The 20,126-nt window shown below is 45.1% G+C and overlaps 1 protein-coding gene across 1 annotated transcript; it reads right to left on the bottom strand.

Annotated features, from left to right (window-relative positions):
- Nucleotides 1–1,846: 1,846 nt before the first annotated feature.
- Nucleotides 1,847–19,961, bottom strand: LOC6732789 (tyrosine-protein kinase Drl). Its single transcript, XM_002079866.3, has 4 exons — nucleotides 19,436–19,961; nucleotides 3,419–4,736; nucleotides 2,956–3,252; nucleotides 1,847–2,837 (listed from the first exon to the last, which is right to left on the bottom strand). Exons 1-4 carry the CDS (start codon nucleotides 19,539–19,541, stop codon nucleotides 2,726–2,728), a joined length of 1,833 nt encoding a protein of 610 aa, XP_002079902.3. The 5' UTR covers nucleotides 19,542–19,961; the 3' UTR covers nucleotides 1,847–2,725.
- Between the last annotated feature and the right edge of the window lie 165 nt (nucleotides 19,962–20,126).

Genomic DNA, 20,126 nt, shown 5'->3' with positions numbered 1-20,126 from the left:
CACTTTTCCGCTTTTTCCGCTCGCCGGTTGCTGGTGTTTTATGGTATTGGGTAGGGGGAGGGGGGGTGTTCCCCATTGCCGTTGCAGAAAACTTTTCCAGCAGGCTAAAAAATTGAAATGCTGCCTCACGTGCCACCAAATTTTTTATATTTGTTGATTTTTGGCTTAGAGTGTTGACCGAAAACAAAGTTCCAGTTGGCTTTTGTTTTTCAATTTCCACTTTTTTTTCCATACTCACTTTTTTTTCAGCGACGGTTTCCATTTTCCGCCCATTTTTCGACTTCGGTTTCACTGCTACCCTCTTTTGACGTACCAATGTGGCTTTTGGACGTCTGTTTTGGACGGACTAGCTCACCTTTTCTGCGCTTTTTAATAACTTAATATCCTTTGTACGCCCCTCGGTGTTCGGTGGTTTAATTTGATTGAAACGCAACTATTCGAGTTCAGCGATTTTGAGCCCTTTGATTGCGTTCCGAGTTCCTTTTGACTCCATAAATCTTTTTAGACCGCAAGGCGATTTTTATAGATATTAACTGACTGCTGGCAATTTGTTGAAAAAGTCAAAGGGATGCGCTTTTTTCATCGGTGTCACTCGAGTCACGAGTTCGCTGCTCTTTCATCGATATCACTTTGAAGTTTTGAACTTTTAAGAGTTAGTTGAAAGTTTTTTGTGGCATTGGTTTCATCCTGCGCTGCAGATTGGTCACAAAGTATTTTTTGTGATATTTTTTCATATTACTAGTTGGGCATTTAAATACAGTAGCTAAGCTTCATAACTAAACTGTATAGAGAAGATTTTGCTAGGAATTGGCTAAAAGGCTCTTTAGTTATTAATGCTTCAAAGATAATGTTCGCGCTATAAAGAACGAGAAGAAACACTTTTTAAAATGAACTACATTTATGCATAAAGCAGGAGATTTGTGACTCAGTATAAGCCACTTTCGTGGAGGACGCGAGTCCTTGATGGTCGCGTACTTATTAGCTTTCGATTTGCGTGGTGGCTTTAGCCAAATGCCCCGCCTGTGGGCACGTGCCAAGCGGGCAGCCGACTCGGAGCGGTTTTAAAGGATCCAAGGAGGAGCAACCAAGAGGAGCAACCAAGGGGAGCAACCAAGAGGAGCAACCAAGAGGAGGCGTACAAAAACTAGTCTTCCCTCGTTGATGGTGTGACGGGCATATTAAAAAGGACGCTGCCAACATCATGTCCCCAGCATGACGTGCCAAAAACTAAGTAGTGTCAGCATGGCAATCAAAAGGCATGCCATGACCTGGGCCTTCCACTCGCCCGACCTACAATTCACGTGCAGGTGTGCGGGAAGGACCTTACCTGTGCCAGTGTATACAGTGGATAGTCCCTAAGGAGGACTTTTATGAAAACTAATAACTAATATGTACAGAATTATACAATTCATTTTTTAGCAATTCTGGGAACAACCTTGACTTATATGTAACTACAACACGAGTATGCATGATAAAGATCTGATTCTGTTGCTATAAATGTTGCTCGAGACAGTTGCCCTTATCGAGCGACACCTGTAGTGCGAGGTAGGGCACATTGCCTACTCTCAAATAGGCAGTTGGCATTACATGCTTTTGTGCTGCAAAGAGATTGGTTCGGCTGCGTTGGGTCTGGTTGGACTTACTCGGGGTTTGGGTATAGGTTTCTGGGTGGTTGGGAGGTGGGGGCTGGTGTAGGTGGTAACCAAACAACACATTGCTCTTAGAGTGCGTTGTTTTAGGCTAAGTGACGGGCGTGGCCCGGCTCAATGAGAATGCCTTACTTACCGCAGAGCGTTGCTCGTGCCATTTCCCCTCGGCCCACTTCAAAAAAGAGTCAGCATTTGGCTTTGTTTTTAAATATTATGCACGGACGTTTATTGAAATCGTTTTCTTTTGTGTCTCTGCCATAGAAAACCATAAGAGTAACTTAAGAACTAATGCAAACTGCTTAAGTATATTACACAAAAACTTACAACTCGAGACTGCACTACGCGTACAAGGGGCGGTAACTTAGGGTTAAGGATTCGGGGTCGGTTGTGCACTAACATTAGATAAATATTTCGAGTCTTACTAGCACTACGGTTCTTAGACATAAACACACACTTGAATACATGTCCATACATAGATATATGTATCGGTATCGTATTGGTATACCATTATAATGGCAAACTTGCAACGCTCTCTGTTGAACTACGACATATTTTTTTGGGTTTCTATCCTAGCACTGGTTTTTCGTGGGCTTCTGATTTAATGGATCTGTTTTAGCTACGATTTGTATATTCAATATTTGCTATTTATTTTTATTCATTGTGGATCTTTTCAAGGATTCTCTTAGGATCAATTTTACTGGGCCTTGGCTCTTCTTATTTTTTAGAGAACGTTTGTGTTTTTCTTAACAGGGGAGTTCATGGGGTGTTTATGTTTCTCAGATAATCCTAATTCTTGCATTGAAATGTCACATGTCCTTACTGACTAAATATATAACTAGGAGTTATGTGGATAGAAGTTTTCAGGAAAGAAGCTTCACCCTCCACCGTCCACCCTCCACATCTTCTCATAAGTCGTTCGTACATTTATGCCTGGGGAGCTGCTACGAACCCCAGTTTTTAGGCGCTACCATTTAATATGTCTTTGGGAACAGAGTGGACGACGTGGTCTGCTGGAAAATCTTGCGACGTCGCCTCTTGTTATATTTACAGGTCTTGGCATGCTTCAGCACCGCTGGTTAAACATATCTGGTAATCTGGGTATGGAACTCCGATAGGCAGATCTGCAGCTGGCTGAACGAAGGTCGCTCAGCTGGCATGGAGGCCCAACAATAGGCCATAATGGTGAAGCTGCAAGTGACAAAGATGGCAAACCATTGCATTAGTTTAAGAAACAAACTAGGTTAATCATAATAACTTATCAAAATAATATATAAACTATGTATAAGTAAATGAGAGGAATACTTACAGCTCATCGGGGCAGTTGAATGGCTGGGCCAGTCTGTATCCATCCTTGAGATAGTGCTCCATCTCATAGGGATCGATCTCGGCATAGGGCAGTTTACCCAGAGTGCACATTTCCCACATGAGAACGCCGAAGGACCAAACATCACTGCCCTCGTTGTAATGGGACTTCTGCAGGGCCTCCAAGGACAGCCACTTGATGGGTCGGTACTCGCCATCGCCCAGAGAATTGTAGTCACCCGGGAAGAGATCGCGACTCAAAGCACTGTCAGTGAGCTTAACTCGAAGTTGATCATCAATACTGAGGATGAAAAGAAATGAAAATTAAATTATAACATTAAATATATAATAAGCCGGTGAGTAATTAGGTCAATTTATTTTCATTTGATCTTAATCCTTCATGAATATTCCCTCTAAATCCACCCTCATTTCTCATTTGCAACCCCAACCCCGAGGGGAATACTTACACACAGTTTCTGGCCGCAATGTCCTTGTGGATGACGCCGTGGTTGTGCAGATGTTCCATGGCCATGGCCAGTTGTGAGCCCATGAGCACCGTCTGGATGGTGGTGACGCTCCTGGCGTACGACGGATCCTGCAGGAAGCTCTTCAGATTCCTCACACTTCCGGTGGCGGCATAGAGCACAAAGGGCGTGGCATAGTCCTCGATGGAGATGCCCAGAACGGAGAGGACATTCGGATGCGAGGCCTCGTACAGCATCATGGACTCCTGGAGCAGCAGATTCACTTGCAGCTGGCTGGCGTGCTGAGCCACAGTCTTGACCAATACCTCCTGGCAGTCGTTATAAGTGCCGCGATAGATTCGCCCAAAGTTTCCCTCCTGGACGAGGCAGGAGAGCCGGACGCGGCACTTCTGGACTGTCAGCTCTTGGAGACGGCGGTTGAACTCCTCAGGCTCATGCTCATATTCGCGAAAGGGCCGCGTCAGCGTGGCATATGTGGGAGTGATGGTCGATGGGCAGACGTAGATCGAGTTGTGGGCCGTCGACGATATGGTGGGCAGTCTCTGGAAGCTGGAGGTCTTGATGAGATGCACTCCGTTCGAGGGATGTCGCTTGGAGGGGCCCTTGGCACAGTAGGCTATCAGGATGAGGGTGGAAACGAGCACCAGGGCCAGGATGCCACCCACAATTAGGGTGACCAGGCCACTGGCCGGTGGCACCAGGTTCTCCCTCAGCATCGGGTCAAAGTCGCGCTTCGATCCACCCGAGTTTCCACGGCCCACTGGCGACTCTGTGACCACCGGACGTTGCTTCTCCGGCGCCTGGTGTCCATTGGCGACCACATGCTCATCGTTGCGATCCACATAGTGAATATCTCCGCCATGTCCCTTACGCGCCGTTTGCAGCAAGTCCAAGTCGTCGTCGTCGTACTCCTCGTGCGCACTGTCCTGTTCCTCCCTCAAGCAGATCTTCTTCCTCTTGAAGATCAGATTCGTGTTGTTGTTGGTCGCCCGATCCAGGATCACCTCCACATTTATGGTGACCGTAACCTCGGCATTCCTGGTGCCCGAGCACTTGAGCGCAATGCCCCATGTCTGCGGCTCCATGGGCACATCCCCAATCCGGGATATGTTCAGAATGGGACGCGGCAACACCTCCGTGTCCGATGTGGCGATGTTGATGCTGTACGGCAGCGGATGGTCCACCAGGGACTGCCACGTGAAGGTCACGTCACTGATGTTCGCCGGCACGGGCACGGCGAAGTTCAAGGCGTAGTCGTTAATGGCGCCCTCCCGCACGTAGTAAAGCTCCGCCGAGACTCCTGCAAATGGATGGAAAAAGGGTAAGCATATTTAGTACACTTGCAAAAATGGTTCGAAAATATATCTTAGCAAGCAATCAAACTAACATTAGTGCATTGAAGGTATATATTGTATATACCAATATAATAATGACTTGCGACGTAAGCAGTTCATTCAATTCAATGTTGCGATTTTATTTCGTGTGCAAGCTTGTTGCACATCACCTAATCCGCCCACGCCCAATGATAATCCCATCGAGTCGGAGCGAAATTAATGATATATTTTTGTGGGCCAGTGAATGGGAGAAAAAGTTTTCGCTCAGTCACTCGACCCGACTGCATAATCAATCACAAGGGATAACAGTTTTCTTCTGCTCATCGGAGGCGTGGAAAATTGATTTTCCTCCAGCTGGATCGCAACTGGGCAAATATCTGTCGTTCGAGACACTTTAGTGACATATTGAAGGAGTTAAATGGCATGCTGTGCGCTGCCAAAGTGATTGTAATTTTTTGCCCAGCCCGCTTTTCGACCCTTTTTTATTGCGGACAATCAACAAATAAGTTGGCTAACAATGACGGGATGATGGACGAAGGCAGAAACCCCATAGGAAACGCAAGAAAAACCTACATGTTCCACCTAAATTTATGCCTATTTAGGAGCACCGGCTAACACCTGTTCCTACATCACCCCTCCTCCACTTGTCCTTATCCTTATCTGCAAATTGATCGGTAGTTTTGACAGGTCGTGCGTTGTTCAACCTGCAACTGTTGCCTGTGCAACAATGCATTTTTAATTAAATTAGCCATGCGTTCGGGGGAAAGACGTCGTGAGATACCCCCTCCCTCCTGCTGCTGCTGCAACTGCGTGGAGGCGCCTCCGTGGGATACACAATAAATCAATCAAATTATAAAAAAAGGAAAGGCAGACCCCTGGCCAAGACACGCGACTCCCTTTTCGGATGTGGCATGGAGGGGGCGTGGCCGTGTGGGCAGGTTAAATGTTCATGCTTAATTAATGCTGATGTCGCCGCTGCTGCTGCTGCTGCTGTGTGTGTGTGTTGCATGTTGCTGCAGCAGCATGTTTATTTTAGATTTTTATCGCAGTCGCGGCCCGGCCGCAGTTACATTTCATACTTGTACATTTTATTTTAATTTATGCCACTTATTCCTCGGTCTATTCATGCCACCGGGAACTAGAGGAGCGCATAAAGCGGTCCGCATTATAAACACATATATATCGTACTAATTAGTGGGGCAAACCCCCAGACCCCCAGACAAACCCCACCCCGCCGCTCGCACGCTTCGTTTGCACTCTGAAAATGTAATTAGTAAGCCCTGTGAGTTGAGTTGAGTTTAGTTGGGAATGGGTAGGGTAGGACTGGAGTTCGAGGTCTAAGGGTAGATATGAGAAACTGTCGCATAATGAGCCCAGCTAAGCCAGATAGAGAGCTCGTGATAACTGCAGCGCCGCCTCGGTGCGGGGTCAAAGGGTTAATGGGCCGGAGACATGTGAGGTGCAGCTCATTAAACAGAAAAAGAAGTGGATATGTGAGCGGATATACGAAATGCGACGATAAGAACCCCAAAGCAGCTTGCTGCAATCCTTTTTGCAACTTAACTTAACCGTAAATGGTTTATAGAACATAGTTTCAAACAGTCGTGAAGAATTTTCCCAAGTGCAATTTGTATTATTATAGCATTATCATTATGTAAGCCCAAGTTGACCAACCAACTATTAAAACTGCGAAACCCTTTAAACACAATCTTTATTTGCCCTTCAATTCCTATCAGTCAGTCGCCCATTCTGGCATTCAACTTTGAAAACAATTACAATTAAAATTCCGCAGATGTAAAACTTTTGGTCCAGCACCCCCGCCGCATCGCTCGACTTCTAACACAATTATAGGCAAGTAATAGCAATTTACTTTGAGCAACCCATCGCCCACAACCCCTCGAACGCCCCTCGCAACGCGTTTTGCATTTCAACTTGGTCTGGTGCTAATTAGAGCTGATTGCCCAACAAATGAAGTCGATGCTGCGGATGTGGAAACGCTGGCGACACGGGGAATGCTGCGAGGCCAGGTGGCTCCAAGGAAGGAAAATCGATTTGGCCAACATTAATCAGGGCAAAGGACGAAGGGAAAGTGAGCGGGAGGGGGGGAGACGGCGCCCCAAAACTTCCATTTCCACTTCCACTTCCACTCGCCAGTTTCAGTGCCAGTGACACATAAATTCAGCGTTTGGAGAAAAGTAAAAGTTGTTCAAGCTGTGCGAAAATAGTTACCCAAGTGCAGGAAATATGTCTGAAGGGTAGGAAAAGCAATTGCTTTTCTCGCTGGGTGTTGATAAAACGAAGTGAAAAAGCGCGGGAAAGAGTTGAGTTTAAGTACAGCCATTTCTGCTGAAGGAACGCAAAAAGGATGAATGCATTTCAGCTAACAGTTTTTGGTGGAAACTATTTTACTTCTATCTAGCTGGAAGTTTTCCCACTTCTGGACAAGAATTTAGTTTTTTGATTTCACATCCTTAAGTCTTTAAGAACCCCCATTTTGCAGGCCAAAACGAGGGCGATTTGAATTCATGGCACGACATCTATTTAATTTCAATTACAACCCTAAAAATGCCATAGCAAACGCATCAACCAAAAAAGGGAAAACTCTTACACACACACACACATGCAGAGATATGGCAGGAAAAAAAAAGAAAATAGCCATTTTTTGCGCTACCAACTGAATATTCCCCCCACCTTAACTTCCGTTTCCTTTCAGCAACCCGTCCAGATCCTAATTTATGCAAACCCAAGGCAGACAGACATGAGCGAGAGATTTCGAAACCAGGACCAGACTGTAACCCAGACCAGATCATAGTGGGTAGTTTGGATATCATTTTATGCTTTCTTAACATATTTTTTGTCGTTGTTGGTTGCTCGCCCACATTGCGTCATTCGCTGGATTCTGGATTCTGGCTGGGGATTTCGCAGGCCATAAATCCGAAATTGTCTTTTGACACATGAATATGTTGTGCATTAAAGCCAGACAGAGGGACCAAAAACCAAAAGGAGACACCCCCGTCGAAAGTCAGACGACATTTTTATTACCATCTGGGGGATGCTCCATCTTTCGAGGGGGGGGGGGGGGGGGGAGTCCGTGGATGATGACATTCGTTTGGGCATTGGCCTAAAAGTTGATGCTGATTTAGGGTCATTACCGCGGGCCAACTCTCTGTTTTCTTGGGCGGGAAAAGGCTTGTGTCGCAATCTAATGGGCTCTGCCATTTCAATCTGCATGCGAGCCCAGAAAGCCCGGAATTTATCTCAGCCAGAGGCGAGTACATCGCAACCCAAGCGGATTCAATTTGCTGGCCTCCAAGCGGAGGAAGGGTTACTCTCCTCCATTGGGCCTGGGAAACTGCATAACTACATGGCCGTTGTGCCTATCATGCAACTTGCAATTCACAAAATTATATGTTAGTCGGCGAGGCTGATTAAATCGGAGCCGAGTCGAGTGGTGAGTCGGGAATCTGAGCTCTGGCTAACCATAAAAGGTCAAGAAAAGTTGGAAAAAAATACGAACTTGGTACACTGAAAACACTGGTAATGAAAGCGAAGTTCATATTTGTAGTATTTTCAAATTATATATATTTAAGAAATTTATTGAACTGTTGGCTTAAAATGAATAAATCAATATGTCATTGTGTCTCGATTCCACTTCGGTTTCTTGCAGTGAACCATTGGCCAAGGAAAGGTAATTTTTATGCCCAAATGGTCATGATTCGTGCTCGACTGCGTTGGCCCGACATTTGGCCAAGTCTCGTCTGGCCAAACAACTTTACTTCACCCGGCTGCGATCCACGGAGCGTCAGAGTGTAAGACAAACAAGCCAAAGGACATGTGGAGTGACTGCGACTGACAGTCGGTGTGCTGCCTCCGGCAGATTCCCCCCCTGTTCCGACCAACCAACTCTGTGGCAACTTCATCCAACGTCCAGTAGCTGCCAAGTATTTCTATTTGTATTTCATCGCCCCGCTCGAGCAGCTGCAATTTATTTGCCTTGGTCTTTGGTCTTTCATCTTCGGGTTCTGGTCTGATACCGCTGGATACCGGTACTGCTCCTTATACCGCGATGCTGGAGCTCTTCTTATAGCCATAGCCATGGCTCCATGTGCCTGCAGCACACATGCTGCCTCCACCCGAGCCCCACTCGTGTGTTTTCCCTTACATTATCACCTCGACGCGGCCTGGTGCGATGGATATGGATGCTCTCCGCTGGTCAAGACCATAAATTCCGCGCAGGAGGCGGGCTGCGGTGCATAAATTATGTTGCCAACTGTTGGTGGATCTCTATGACGAGGCCCATAAGAGAAACGCATTACATTTATGGCGTTTGTCTGGCCTTGGGGAAGATTGTACATGTATATTCTTAAGCCTCGTTACTTGAGTCTCGAACTTCAATTAAAAATGTAAAGGAGCAAAGATCGTAACTAGTAACGAAACGATATTGCCTTGCCTTGTGCTCTTCTAATAGCCTTAAATGTGTAGTTCAACACACCATCAAGTAAGAGTTAATGACCACCATATTAATCTATAATATAGAAAGAAAAAGTCTACGGTTTAAATAAAGTAAATTAGTTATGAAAAAATAATAATGATAGTTAGGTAAAACTCTGCTATTATTTCTCAACAACTGGCGCCCAACGATTTCCAGTTATTTTATTCACGCTCTACGCAAGCGATTTCCGAAGCTCACTCATAAGGACCTTTCCTGACTGAAACCCATTTGGGTCAAGGCAATTAAACAGCTTAAGTATTCCACCACTAATCGGTAATTAATCTAATGCCCGAGCTACTTGGCTGATACGCAGGAGCAAGTCCTTCGACGGGCACTTGGGCAGGTGCGCAGTGGAACCACAAATGTAGGGTTAGTAGATGGCTGTTGCCTTCATCAAAGGCGTGATAGGGAGTGAAGTGAACTGGAATGAAGTGGAGTCTTATTGACTCATAAAAAATCAAAGGCAGCATTAACGGGCGAGCTCTTAAATTTAATGTGATTATCTGGAGAAGTTAATGTGATTATTATCCGAGCGATAGCAACCGACACCTGGCGAAGACAACGTGGAATCCAGTTCATGTGGCAAGACCCGCCCACATCCATCAGTCCTGCCTCCGGGCTCCACCCTCAAAAGGGATTTCTGCCATTAACTTGCCACTGGTGCCAAGCTTTTTTTTATCAATTTCGCAGGGAGTGCACTCAGGAAAACTCTGAGTTTCTACTTAAATGGATTTACTTAGTTTGGTGAATGATTTCCACTGAAAAGGTAGGCATATAACTACTTAGGAACTGCATTACCATGTGAAACGTTTTCATAACGCGACTAATTGTCATTTCTCTCAGTGTGATTTGTTAGCCTTTTTGCTCGAGCTGCATTGCGTGACGTAATGAAATTTTTATCACCTCTGGCTGAGGGATCTCCGAATCCGTCTGTATATCGGTGTCTAGGCGCTGTCATAAAATTTATGGTAAGTCATAAAGCGAGGGCGGTGGACCGACCACCACCAGACCACCAGGCAGGGACAAGCAAATGGTCTGCTTAGGATTGGCCATGGGTGGGGTTTCTGGGCCTGGTACTGGCTTCTCTGGGGGGAGGGACAGGTGGCACCACCTCCAACATCTCCACCACCTGGCTGGAAGATGGAGCCCCAAGCGTTGCCCTGCGGTTTACTGGCTGGGTCTGCTCGGGTCAGCTCCTAATGTGTGCTGTGGATTTGGCCTGCCAGCCTCTGTCGCCATGGGTGGCCCATTCCGCAGTCAAAAGACAAAAAGACGCAGTGCGTGTGTGTGAGTGAGCTAAGTAAACAGCAACTTCCTGTGCTGAAATTTCAGCCCAAAAATTTATGAACAATTTTGACAAGGCAGTCGGGTTTTTGGCCAACGCCGGAGGAGCCTGCTCGTCCTCGGGGCATCGTTGCGGGCCCAAACAAACAGTGAAGGGAGCGGCCGAGGCGGATCGTCAGGGAGCGAAACGCACATATTTTTCAATAGCACCCCAGGGATGCGATAATTTATGACTCTGACCGAGTGAGAGGAGCTCTTGAACCTCCAGTAGTATTGACTTTTTTGTTGCGGACCAGCTGCTCGTCCAACAAACAAGGACAAAAGAGCAGAAGGCGGCAGGAAGAGCAGATTAGCATTGTTGCATTGGCGTAGGCGTTGCTGCCACTGAAGTGGACATTGTCACCCATGCCGCCCCCCAAAAAAAAGTGGCTGGTGTAACCCCACCACTCGGAAACTTTTCGGCTTTGTTTGTTTCGAGTGTTTTTTGGGTCAAGCAAATACATATATTTCTGGACTCTGGTTTGTTTTCATTCGCCGTTGAAAAGTGGTTAAGGCTCTATCATCTTGTAAACGTGACGATGCAGAAGGGAGAAGAATAAAACGGAAAATCCAACCAAAAAGTGTAAACTTTGCCACACACGATGCTGAATCGGAAGCTTTTCCCCGCTTTTCCCACCGCTTTTCCCGCCGCTTTTCCCTCTGCTCCGTTTGGCGGTGGTTTGCTTTGCTCATCAAGTCCGGTGGATAAGTGGAAAGTGGAAAAAATACATCCATATGTTAAGATCTGTATAATTAACACAGCTTAGCGGTGAGATAATTGTATGCGGGGGCTTTTAACTAATTAGACGGACGTTAAATAAATGTTTGTTTAAGTGGGTAAGTGGTAAGCATAATGATGACGTACTATGAAAACGAGAACATGAAAAATGCAAGCGAAACAAACAGGTGAGAAGGTGTTTAGCAACTTCATTTACTACATAATCCTACTCATATTGGCTTACAAATTGTTTAAATGACACTTAATTGCCAGAAGTTTAGATACTCAAAGGAGCCACCGTATGAAATTAACTTCTTCTACTTTTCCACTCACTTAATAGATTTACATTTGAATACACACGCATACTCATTCACTTATTTATTCATTGGTAGCCAACCCCTCCTGGCTTATGCCACATTTAAATATGTTAATGATTATGTTGCCAATGGCCACTCACCCCCTGAACAACTACCAGACATTTCACGCTCCACACCGAAGAGAATCCAACAAAAGCACTCACATATCATGGAACAGACATGATAATAACCGCGACTAATTCACGGAAGAACGCAGAGCGAATTGCATTCGCCCTGGAGCGAATCAGTCGAAATCACCCTCGCAGTGCCCGAAGTAAATGAATTTTATAAATACTCAGCTTCATCGCCTAATTAAACTTAAAATAAACCGCAGCATAATCAGGATTCTGCGGCTGTCTCCTTCCCCTTCACGTGCCACTTGCAGTTTTCATCGGGCGTGACAGGAAAATTACGAACACAGCTGATGATGATGAAAAAACAGCAACTCTTCACTGTCGTCAATTGCAGACATAAATTATATGGGCCAGGCCAAGTCTGCTGATCGCATAACCCCATGCGAAGGGTGTTATATATATTTTGTTTAGCGCGAAACGATTGGCACATGTCCGAGGATGTTGAGATCCATCATCCCCAACTGACAGAAAGAAAAAAATCAGAAAAAAAGCAGAAATTTGGGGCAATCGAACGCACTGCAGTTTCGAAATTTGTTTGTCTGAGTTATGGGACTTAGTTTTCAGCTCGTCTGTGGACCAAAGTTTTGTTTTTATGATGCCAAAGAATAACGCTCGCAAGTTTAAGCTGCTTTCAAAAGTTTTCTTAAACGTGTTCCACTTGGCTCATAAAATGGTTTTATTCGTGCCCCAACTGTTGTTGTATGGAAATATTAATGTATAGTATGCAACACAATTCAGGTGCCTTTGCCTGTGCATTAAATATATATTTTAAAAAGTTCCACTATTAAAAAGCACTTTAAGTTGAAGTATTTGAAATGCACTTTTCACACCTTTCAATTTTTCATGTTTTCCTGGGTTAAATACTCGTAATTACTTTGTTTTTAAGTTAGAAAAGTGCAGTATAAATACGATCCCCCACTCAGCTACTAGTTCAATCTGTAGATTATCCCCCAAAAGATAATCATTACTGGCCCCCACATGCACATCTCCTTTTCATGGGCTCTTAAGAGCTCCAGAATATGGTTAATTGCCGTCCATGTTATCAGAACACACACACATACAGAGAATCAGCCAGATGTGTTTTCGTAGAGGGAAAGTCCCCCACTTTCGCTATCTCTTGCCTGTGCGTGGGAAGAAGCTGGAGCTACTGCATCCATGGTAGCTTCTGCTGTGCGGGCGTGTGAAATTTTCCAATAAGCTGCACTGGGTAAATATGTGCTTATGGATTTTTGGAGCTCGCAGCACATAAGTGTGCGGAAAGTAATTAGCATTTGGTTAATGGATTCCCCGACAGACCCATAATATGCTTCATTTAGGCTTCTTCAGTGGCGACTTGTGCCTCGCCATCTCGTTGAATATCGATTGGCCGTTCATTACCCCTCCTCCGCCTCCTGCCAGGCGACGGAACCACCACATTCGATTCCCACAATCAATTCTCTCATATCAAATGGATGCCACACACGCGCCGGCATTTTTTCCTCCGCTTCCTGTCGGTCGCCCGAACGCAAAGGAGTTGTGCCAAGGAACAAAGGCGGGCAATGAAAAAATTAAATACAAAATAATAAAAAATAATTTACGGGCTCATTACGAGAGTCATGTCAAGATGGCCCAGGGGTGGTGGGCAGCGAAGGGAACGGGAAAGGGAGGAGGACGACGAAGCGCCCGCCGGAATTCGCCAGCAATCGAAAAATATGGGAAGCATATGACAGTGGTGCAAAGGGTGGGAAAAATGTGAAGCATAATTAAATATTTTCTATCAGTTTTTCACATTACATAAACGCATTTATCCATTCTAGCTTAATATACAGGTATATTGATTTTATCTTTAGTTAAATATAACTTATTTTTGTGACAGCACACCACTGTGCTGCTGTCAGCATCGGTTATGTCAGCCTGCAGTTCGCCTGCAGGCGAAGGCTCCTGGCCAGGCACATCCACATACATATCCACATCCACATGCACCCCAGCCACCAGCGGTTGCAAATAAAGCACTCAACGCGGGTTGCACGCAGGGTTGAAAGTAGCAGGAGGAGGAGCAGGAGGAGGAGGTCCCCTTGCTCACCAGGGGTGGAACTGGCTTCGAGACGCTGCGTGCTCAAGTGCCGGGCCCGCCTGCTATTCATTCGGTTTTCAGTGGCAGAGCCATCCTGGCCGGCATTTCGCTTCCGGGCGAAAGTCCTCCTCCCTCTGCGCCCGTTTGTTTGCATACGCAGTTCGACGGCAGGACGAGGGTCAGGGACAGGGACACCGAGCTGTGATTCTGTGATTCTGGGGGCGCTCCTGGTGCTCCTGGTGCTCCCGGTGCGGCTGCTTGTTGGCACGACGCATTTCTGGTCCATTAGGTAGCGACGTCGTGCCGCTGGAAAGGTTGCTACCTTTCCAATGCCCCTCCTCAGCCATTGACATTGTTGTGTGCGACTTTTCTCACTTCAGGATTACGGAGCTGGGGAGGGTTGGATGCGCAGGTATCCACTAGATACAATTGCTTTTTGGTCGCGTGCATTGGCCTTTGTTTATTTAGACATTTTATTTGCAGCCTAGTGGATGCATTTGCAGGATTAAAGCGGACAACCCCCTGCTAATCACCCATCATGATTGTGGGAAAGTGATTTTCCTCCGGCTTAATTGCCCTCGGGCTGGAGTTTTCCTCGCTTTCGGAAGATGATGGCCCAGAGGTTATTTGATTTGAGCTTGCCGTGCGCGGGTAAGATGATTTTGGCATTTTCCCAAGGATTAGCATAAATACAAGAGGCTTTTCCTTTGATTTAATCCCCACACGCAATCGGAGCTCGTTCTTGTGAAAGCCCAGCAAGTTTTTCCACCGCCCACATGTGTTTGCCATCGAAGCAGGCCATTAAATCAGCCGCATAATGGACGCAACAATTTGTCTAGGCGCATGATTGGCGGAAGAAGAAAAAAAGCACAGAACTCATAAAAACCAAATGATGAACTCCAGCCGAAAATTGGGAAAAACTCTGAAGTCGACTGGAAGTTATGCAACTCATTCTGCTCTTCATTCGAGGGGTGTGGGAAAATGGGCGGCAACGGAAAACGCTCCCATTTCGTGTCTGACCACCACCAATCATGCAAAATCCGAAAAAAAACACACTGAAGAAGAAAATGCAACCGAAAACAGATCCCCCAGAAAGAAGAAGTCCAAAAGAACATAAACAATTGAAACTGATTAAATTAATTTGATAACAAGTCCGGACCGACTGAAGCACTTTAGATATGACTGAGGAAATTCACTTTTTCACTGAGGGGGTGAAAATCGAGTTGATATGTGAAAGCACTTTGGGGAATTGGAATGTGAAATATGATTTTAATTTAAATAAATTTAGTTTAATTGAAAGCCGGATAAATGGGCTGCTTCAAAGCAATTACAGATAGTTTAATTTGGTTTTGATCTTTTTATTTTGGCCTTATTTTTAGGTTCAGTTGAATGCTACAAATTATAAAGATTGGCAGGGAAGTGAGCACTCGGGTATATTAGGCATTATTTACTACCAAATAATAATTTATTTATTTAAGCTATGCAACTAAAAGTACAGCTAAGGGCTTCGCTCATAATATACGATATATGCAGAAATAAATCAAATATAATTATTACATTTTATGACTATTGGCGACGAGATGCAGCTTGCATCGTAAATTGCAGTAAAGCATGTAAGATTATAAAGGGTTATTTGTGCAATCCGATTAAATTTAAACAGAAAATTGCTCTGCAGGCAGCATAAAACATTTAAAGCCTCCATTTGTTGTAAACTCCCCATAAGCTGTTAGTTTATGTTTGCTGCACTTTTTTCGTTCGAAAACTTTAACATTTTGACTGGAAAATCTGCATATGTATGTGTGGGTGCGAATGCGTGATGAACAACAAGTTGCTCATGATAATTTGCTATAATTGTCACCCTGAACAACAATCAAACAAACACAACATCCGCCAATGATTTAGTGATTTAATTAAGCGCAGTGGTGGCTTCAATTACGTAGGCGTGGTTGCCTAACCATAACCGATTTTTTGTTAATGCTGCATAGTAATATTGTGCAACACACGGGGATGAAGTGATGGAAAGAAGGGGCACCATGAATAGCCATAATCGAGGGGTGGGGGATGGAAGTGCACTCACAAAAACTAACTTAAGGTTTGTGCTCTAGTGCATAAGATAATGATACGTAGAAAGAACGAGATATTTCTAAGAATACCATAATCAATTCGTTATTTAAATACTATTGTGCAATATTTGTTCATATTTAAATATATTTTTATAACATTTTTCCTATATGATTTATTTAAATTCGAGTGACAACAGATACTTCCGCCCGACTAGCGAAAAGTTGCACATTCTGTTGGCACAGAAGTTGCTGCTGTTGCATCAATTGATGTTGCTGTTGCTGCAGCAGCTGATGTCGTCGTCCTTGTCACTGTTGCATCGACATTTCTGCCACCTGTCTCTGTCCGCGTTGTTCATTTGCCAATTACGCGTTTAACTCTGCATGAAGCCAGACATAACAACCTGGCAACTGAATGGATCGCTACACGCAGCGAAATTTCAAATTTCAAAAGTAGCAAAAGAGTACTAAAAGCTCTCTAGATAAAAGTATAATTGTTTACTTGTTGCATTTAAGAGTGATTTTAAATCATGTTGTACTACCCAAGTGTTTTTTCCCGTGTAGCCAGGAGACAGGTGGCAGGGGCAACCGCTTGTTTGTGTTGGCGTGGCAAGTTGGCAACACATGCCGCACGCTCGGGCAGATCTAATGCCTTCGCTTCCAACTGCAGCATTAATTATTCCGAGGGTGAAATATTTTTGGCCACGCACGCCAGAGATTTCGCTCCAACTTCTGGGCCAAATCCTGGGATGCAGATGATGGCGATGATGCTGCTGCGTCCTAATTGAGTTCACATTACTTGCCGAAATATGTTTCGTTGGTGCGGGGCAAATGCTCTTGCTTTTATTAGCCAAACGTGAGTTGGCAACAATCGCCATTGTTCGCCGGCAAATCATGTTCATTTCGAGATGATGAATCCTTCGACCCGCGCCAGTTGAAAGTGTCAAACCATTTAGAGAGATGCGATGGGGTTGAGATTAGCAAGTGTTGATAGACAGACCCGAAACGTGACTGGCAACATCCATGGGTTACGTGGATTAGGGATCTGCTCAGACAGCTGGCAGGGCTGCAAAGTTGGGCAAAGTTAAAAGCCCCGTTGAGCCAAGTGAGCCAAGTGTGTGGCGGGGAAAAGTTTGCTATAGGTTCTGGGTATATGAATTTAATTGCTTGCCCTGCCATGAGCAGTGGTGATGACCAGGTGCCACAAAGCCTGGGAGATCAGTGTCCTAAGATGGAATAATGGTAGTTCCCTTTAGATACCCTAGACTATCCACACCCAACGCCGACTACTTTGGTCACTCATTGCAACCGCAAAATCCATCAACTGCACCGACTTTACATATCCGCTCATTTCGCTAACGAGCTGGGCCACAGAGCCACCGAACCAAGAAGACCCCGCCACCGCCACCCGGCTTGATCCACACCTGACATGGTTTGCATAGCATAGAGCACAGCAATTTGGGGCGCACTTCTGGATGGAGAAGTGGGTGGGCCATGGGATGGCCCATGTGTGCCATGGGTATGGGTTCGGGTTTGGGTATGGATGTTAGCCTAACGAACAGTGAATGCCATGCCGCAGCTGCATGCAAGTGCATGGAGCTCTTCTTCGGGCGATTCTCCTTCACTCTGCTCCTGGGTTGACAATTTAATTGATGTGCACTCACACAAAGGCTTTTGAAGCGACCGCTAAAAAAATAAAGTGAAATAAAATAAAACAGAGTGACACCTAGCGAACACACACACAGTGAAGCCTCGGAAAGTAGGTCAGGCATGCAACCCGCTGTCAGCGCTGAATAATTGGAGAGGGTATCGCCACCCGATCCCGAAAACCCAAAAACCAAAAACCCTCCGGGGAAAGTGCAATTGGAGGAGTCGGGAATCGGGCGAAAAATGAATAGCGGCCACCGCTTAATGGGTTTTAATGCTGATTTCGTTTGACACTCGGCTGACACAACTAATAAATTTCCCGCTGCCATGTCAAGTGGAAAGCCTCAACTGGCCATCCATCCCATACCAGTCCATCCCACCCACTTGCCGATGCCGTTGCCGTATCGCCTTTGATTGATTGTCTGCTGGCGCTTTCGACTGATAGCGAGGTGTGCAGTGGAGCAGCCAGGACTCGGGGGCCACAACTGCAATCAAACATGAATTACGACGAGTGGCAGACGCTGATAAGCGGCTAGATAAGCGCCTGATTAGCAGCCCGGCACTGCAGCTCAAATATTTACCCAGTTATTCACAAGTGACGCGATGCAATCTGCGTACCTACATACTCCGCACTCCGCACTCCGAAACTCCTGACGCCCATCAATCAGCCGGAGGCACAAACACGCGAGTGTTGTAAATTTTACAACATAATTTTTGATAATTTTTCCCTATCTGCAGCTCCCTGCCCCCGATCCGCAAGCAAACACTTTGCATGTGTTTTATGATGCCACATGGATGTGGCACAACTTGGGCCGCTTCACCCTTTCCCTTTGGGCCTTGGATTGGGGCTACTGATTTATTTTTTATATTCACTGGGTTGTAAATTCTTTGTCTGGCCCTGTGACACATTGTAAAACAATTTTCCCCACTTTTATTAGCTTGGCAATCTCTTCGACAGGATTTGTGTGTGTTTCTTTCTGGCGGAGAATGGCTTGGGTCCAAGATTACGAGGTTGGTCATGGGGATGGGGATGGGGGTGAGGAATAAATATAAAAGTAGATTAAAGGTACTTGGGCTTCGAACTCTAGCCATCCCAAGCCGATTTGCTTGGCCAAGTGGAAACCTGGTTATTAGATGGAGATAAACAAATCTGTTTTGATAAGGGCTAAGAATCAGTCACTCGGATTTTTTAAGCTCGTTAAAGTAGTATTCATTTATGTGAAATACTGATGTTAAATAAATAATGCAAATACACCGCAGGGGAAGGGTCAAAAACAAGATTAAAAATATTTAAAAATTCATTTTTGTCATTTTTGGACTATATGCTTTTACAACTTATTTTCTTTTGAAGATATATATTATACCTACAACTATTTTCTACTAAGTGAATCATTTTAAATTTGATAAACTATGAAACAAAAATATGTTTTTTAAATATGAAAATTACCAGATTACTTATCTAGAGAAGAATTCACTTCCCAATCGAATTTAATTTAACGTAAATAAATACAAATATAAATCGCTTTTCGCATTTCTATTTATCTAGATAAGTCTAACGAACAATTAAATCAAAGAAACAGGAAAACATGCTAGACAAATAGAATGTTTTCTGGCTTCTGGCCAATTGAAGGAGGGAAAATACTGCTTTATATGTAGCTCCCGGGGCCAGAAACAATTAAAAGGCATATATTATTTACGCAAAAAGAGTAAATAATCCCAGCTAGTCGCATTCGTTTGCCCAGGAGCCAAACGAGGAGCCAAAATCCCGGCTTGGCATAAATCAAATTTGATTTAAAGTCGGACGAACGCACACAAAGTGGCAAATAATTGCCCAGTTAATTGAAAAGCCAAAAGGCAGGCGAAAATCAACACGATTACTTACCGATTAGGCGCAGCACCTCGTGCAAGTTGAGGAAAATATTGAGATGGGCCTGACCGCTGGCGATCAGGGTCAAAAGTAATCCGATTGTGAGCAAGTTGGGGGCCATCTTTCGGATTCGATTAATCCGCCGGTTGTTTAGTCGCAACAAGAGGAAGAGATAGTTTAAACTGCAGTTCGGCTACTCTGCCGATTTTCTATTTCCCGTTTGGCACTCGCTAGAACGATTTAATTTCCGCTGCACTGCTGTTCACTTTTTGCGCTGCATTTGCAATTTTACGAGCGTCGCGTTGATTTCAATCGCGCTGATTATTACAGGAATTATTTGTCAGAGCATTTGGCACTTTGCCTTCTGGCCGGGAAAACTCAGGCGCACATATTTCCCAATCAGTCTCTGTCTCTGCACCCGTTTTTCCTCGCTTTTCTCGCCGTTCGTGCGCGTTCGATTTCCGCGTTTGATGCGCTCACCGTGACGATTTTCCACAAACTGTCAACTGGATAAACAAACACTTCGCCACGAAGCGAATGGCTTCCACGCCGAGCGGAGTGGACTGTGGACCGTGGACTGTGTGTGGCGCTCGTGGACTTGTTCTGTGGAACCAGAAGGCTGGAACCCGTATAACAGTCGTGTTGGAAGCTCGAACTCGGTTGCGGTTCGATGTTGCACTTCCTTCAACCTCATCGAACATCCAAT

The sequence above is a fragment of the Drosophila simulans genome, chromosome 2L, assembly GCF_016746395.2.
Source record: "Drosophila simulans strain w501 chromosome 2L, Prin_Dsim_3.1, whole genome shotgun sequence".
Lineage (NCBI taxonomy): Eukaryota > Metazoa > Arthropoda > Insecta > Diptera > Drosophilidae > Drosophila > Drosophila simulans.
Note: the sequence above shows the minus strand (reverse complement) of the source record. Positions and strands in the feature narration are given on the sequence as shown.

Coding starts and splice junctions, on each gene's coding strand:
- LOC6732789 (XM_002079866.3), bottom strand. CDS start 19,541: ATGGCCCCCAACTTGCTCACAATCGGATTACTTTTGACCCTGATCGCC. Junction 3,253..3,418: donor ATTGCGGCCAGAAACTGTGT/GTAAGTATTCCC, acceptor TTTCATCCTCAG/TATTGATGATCAACTTCGAG. Junction 2,838..2,955: donor TTCAACTGCCCCGATGAGCT/GTAAGTATTCCT, acceptor TGTCACTTGCAG/CTTCACCATTATGGCCTATT.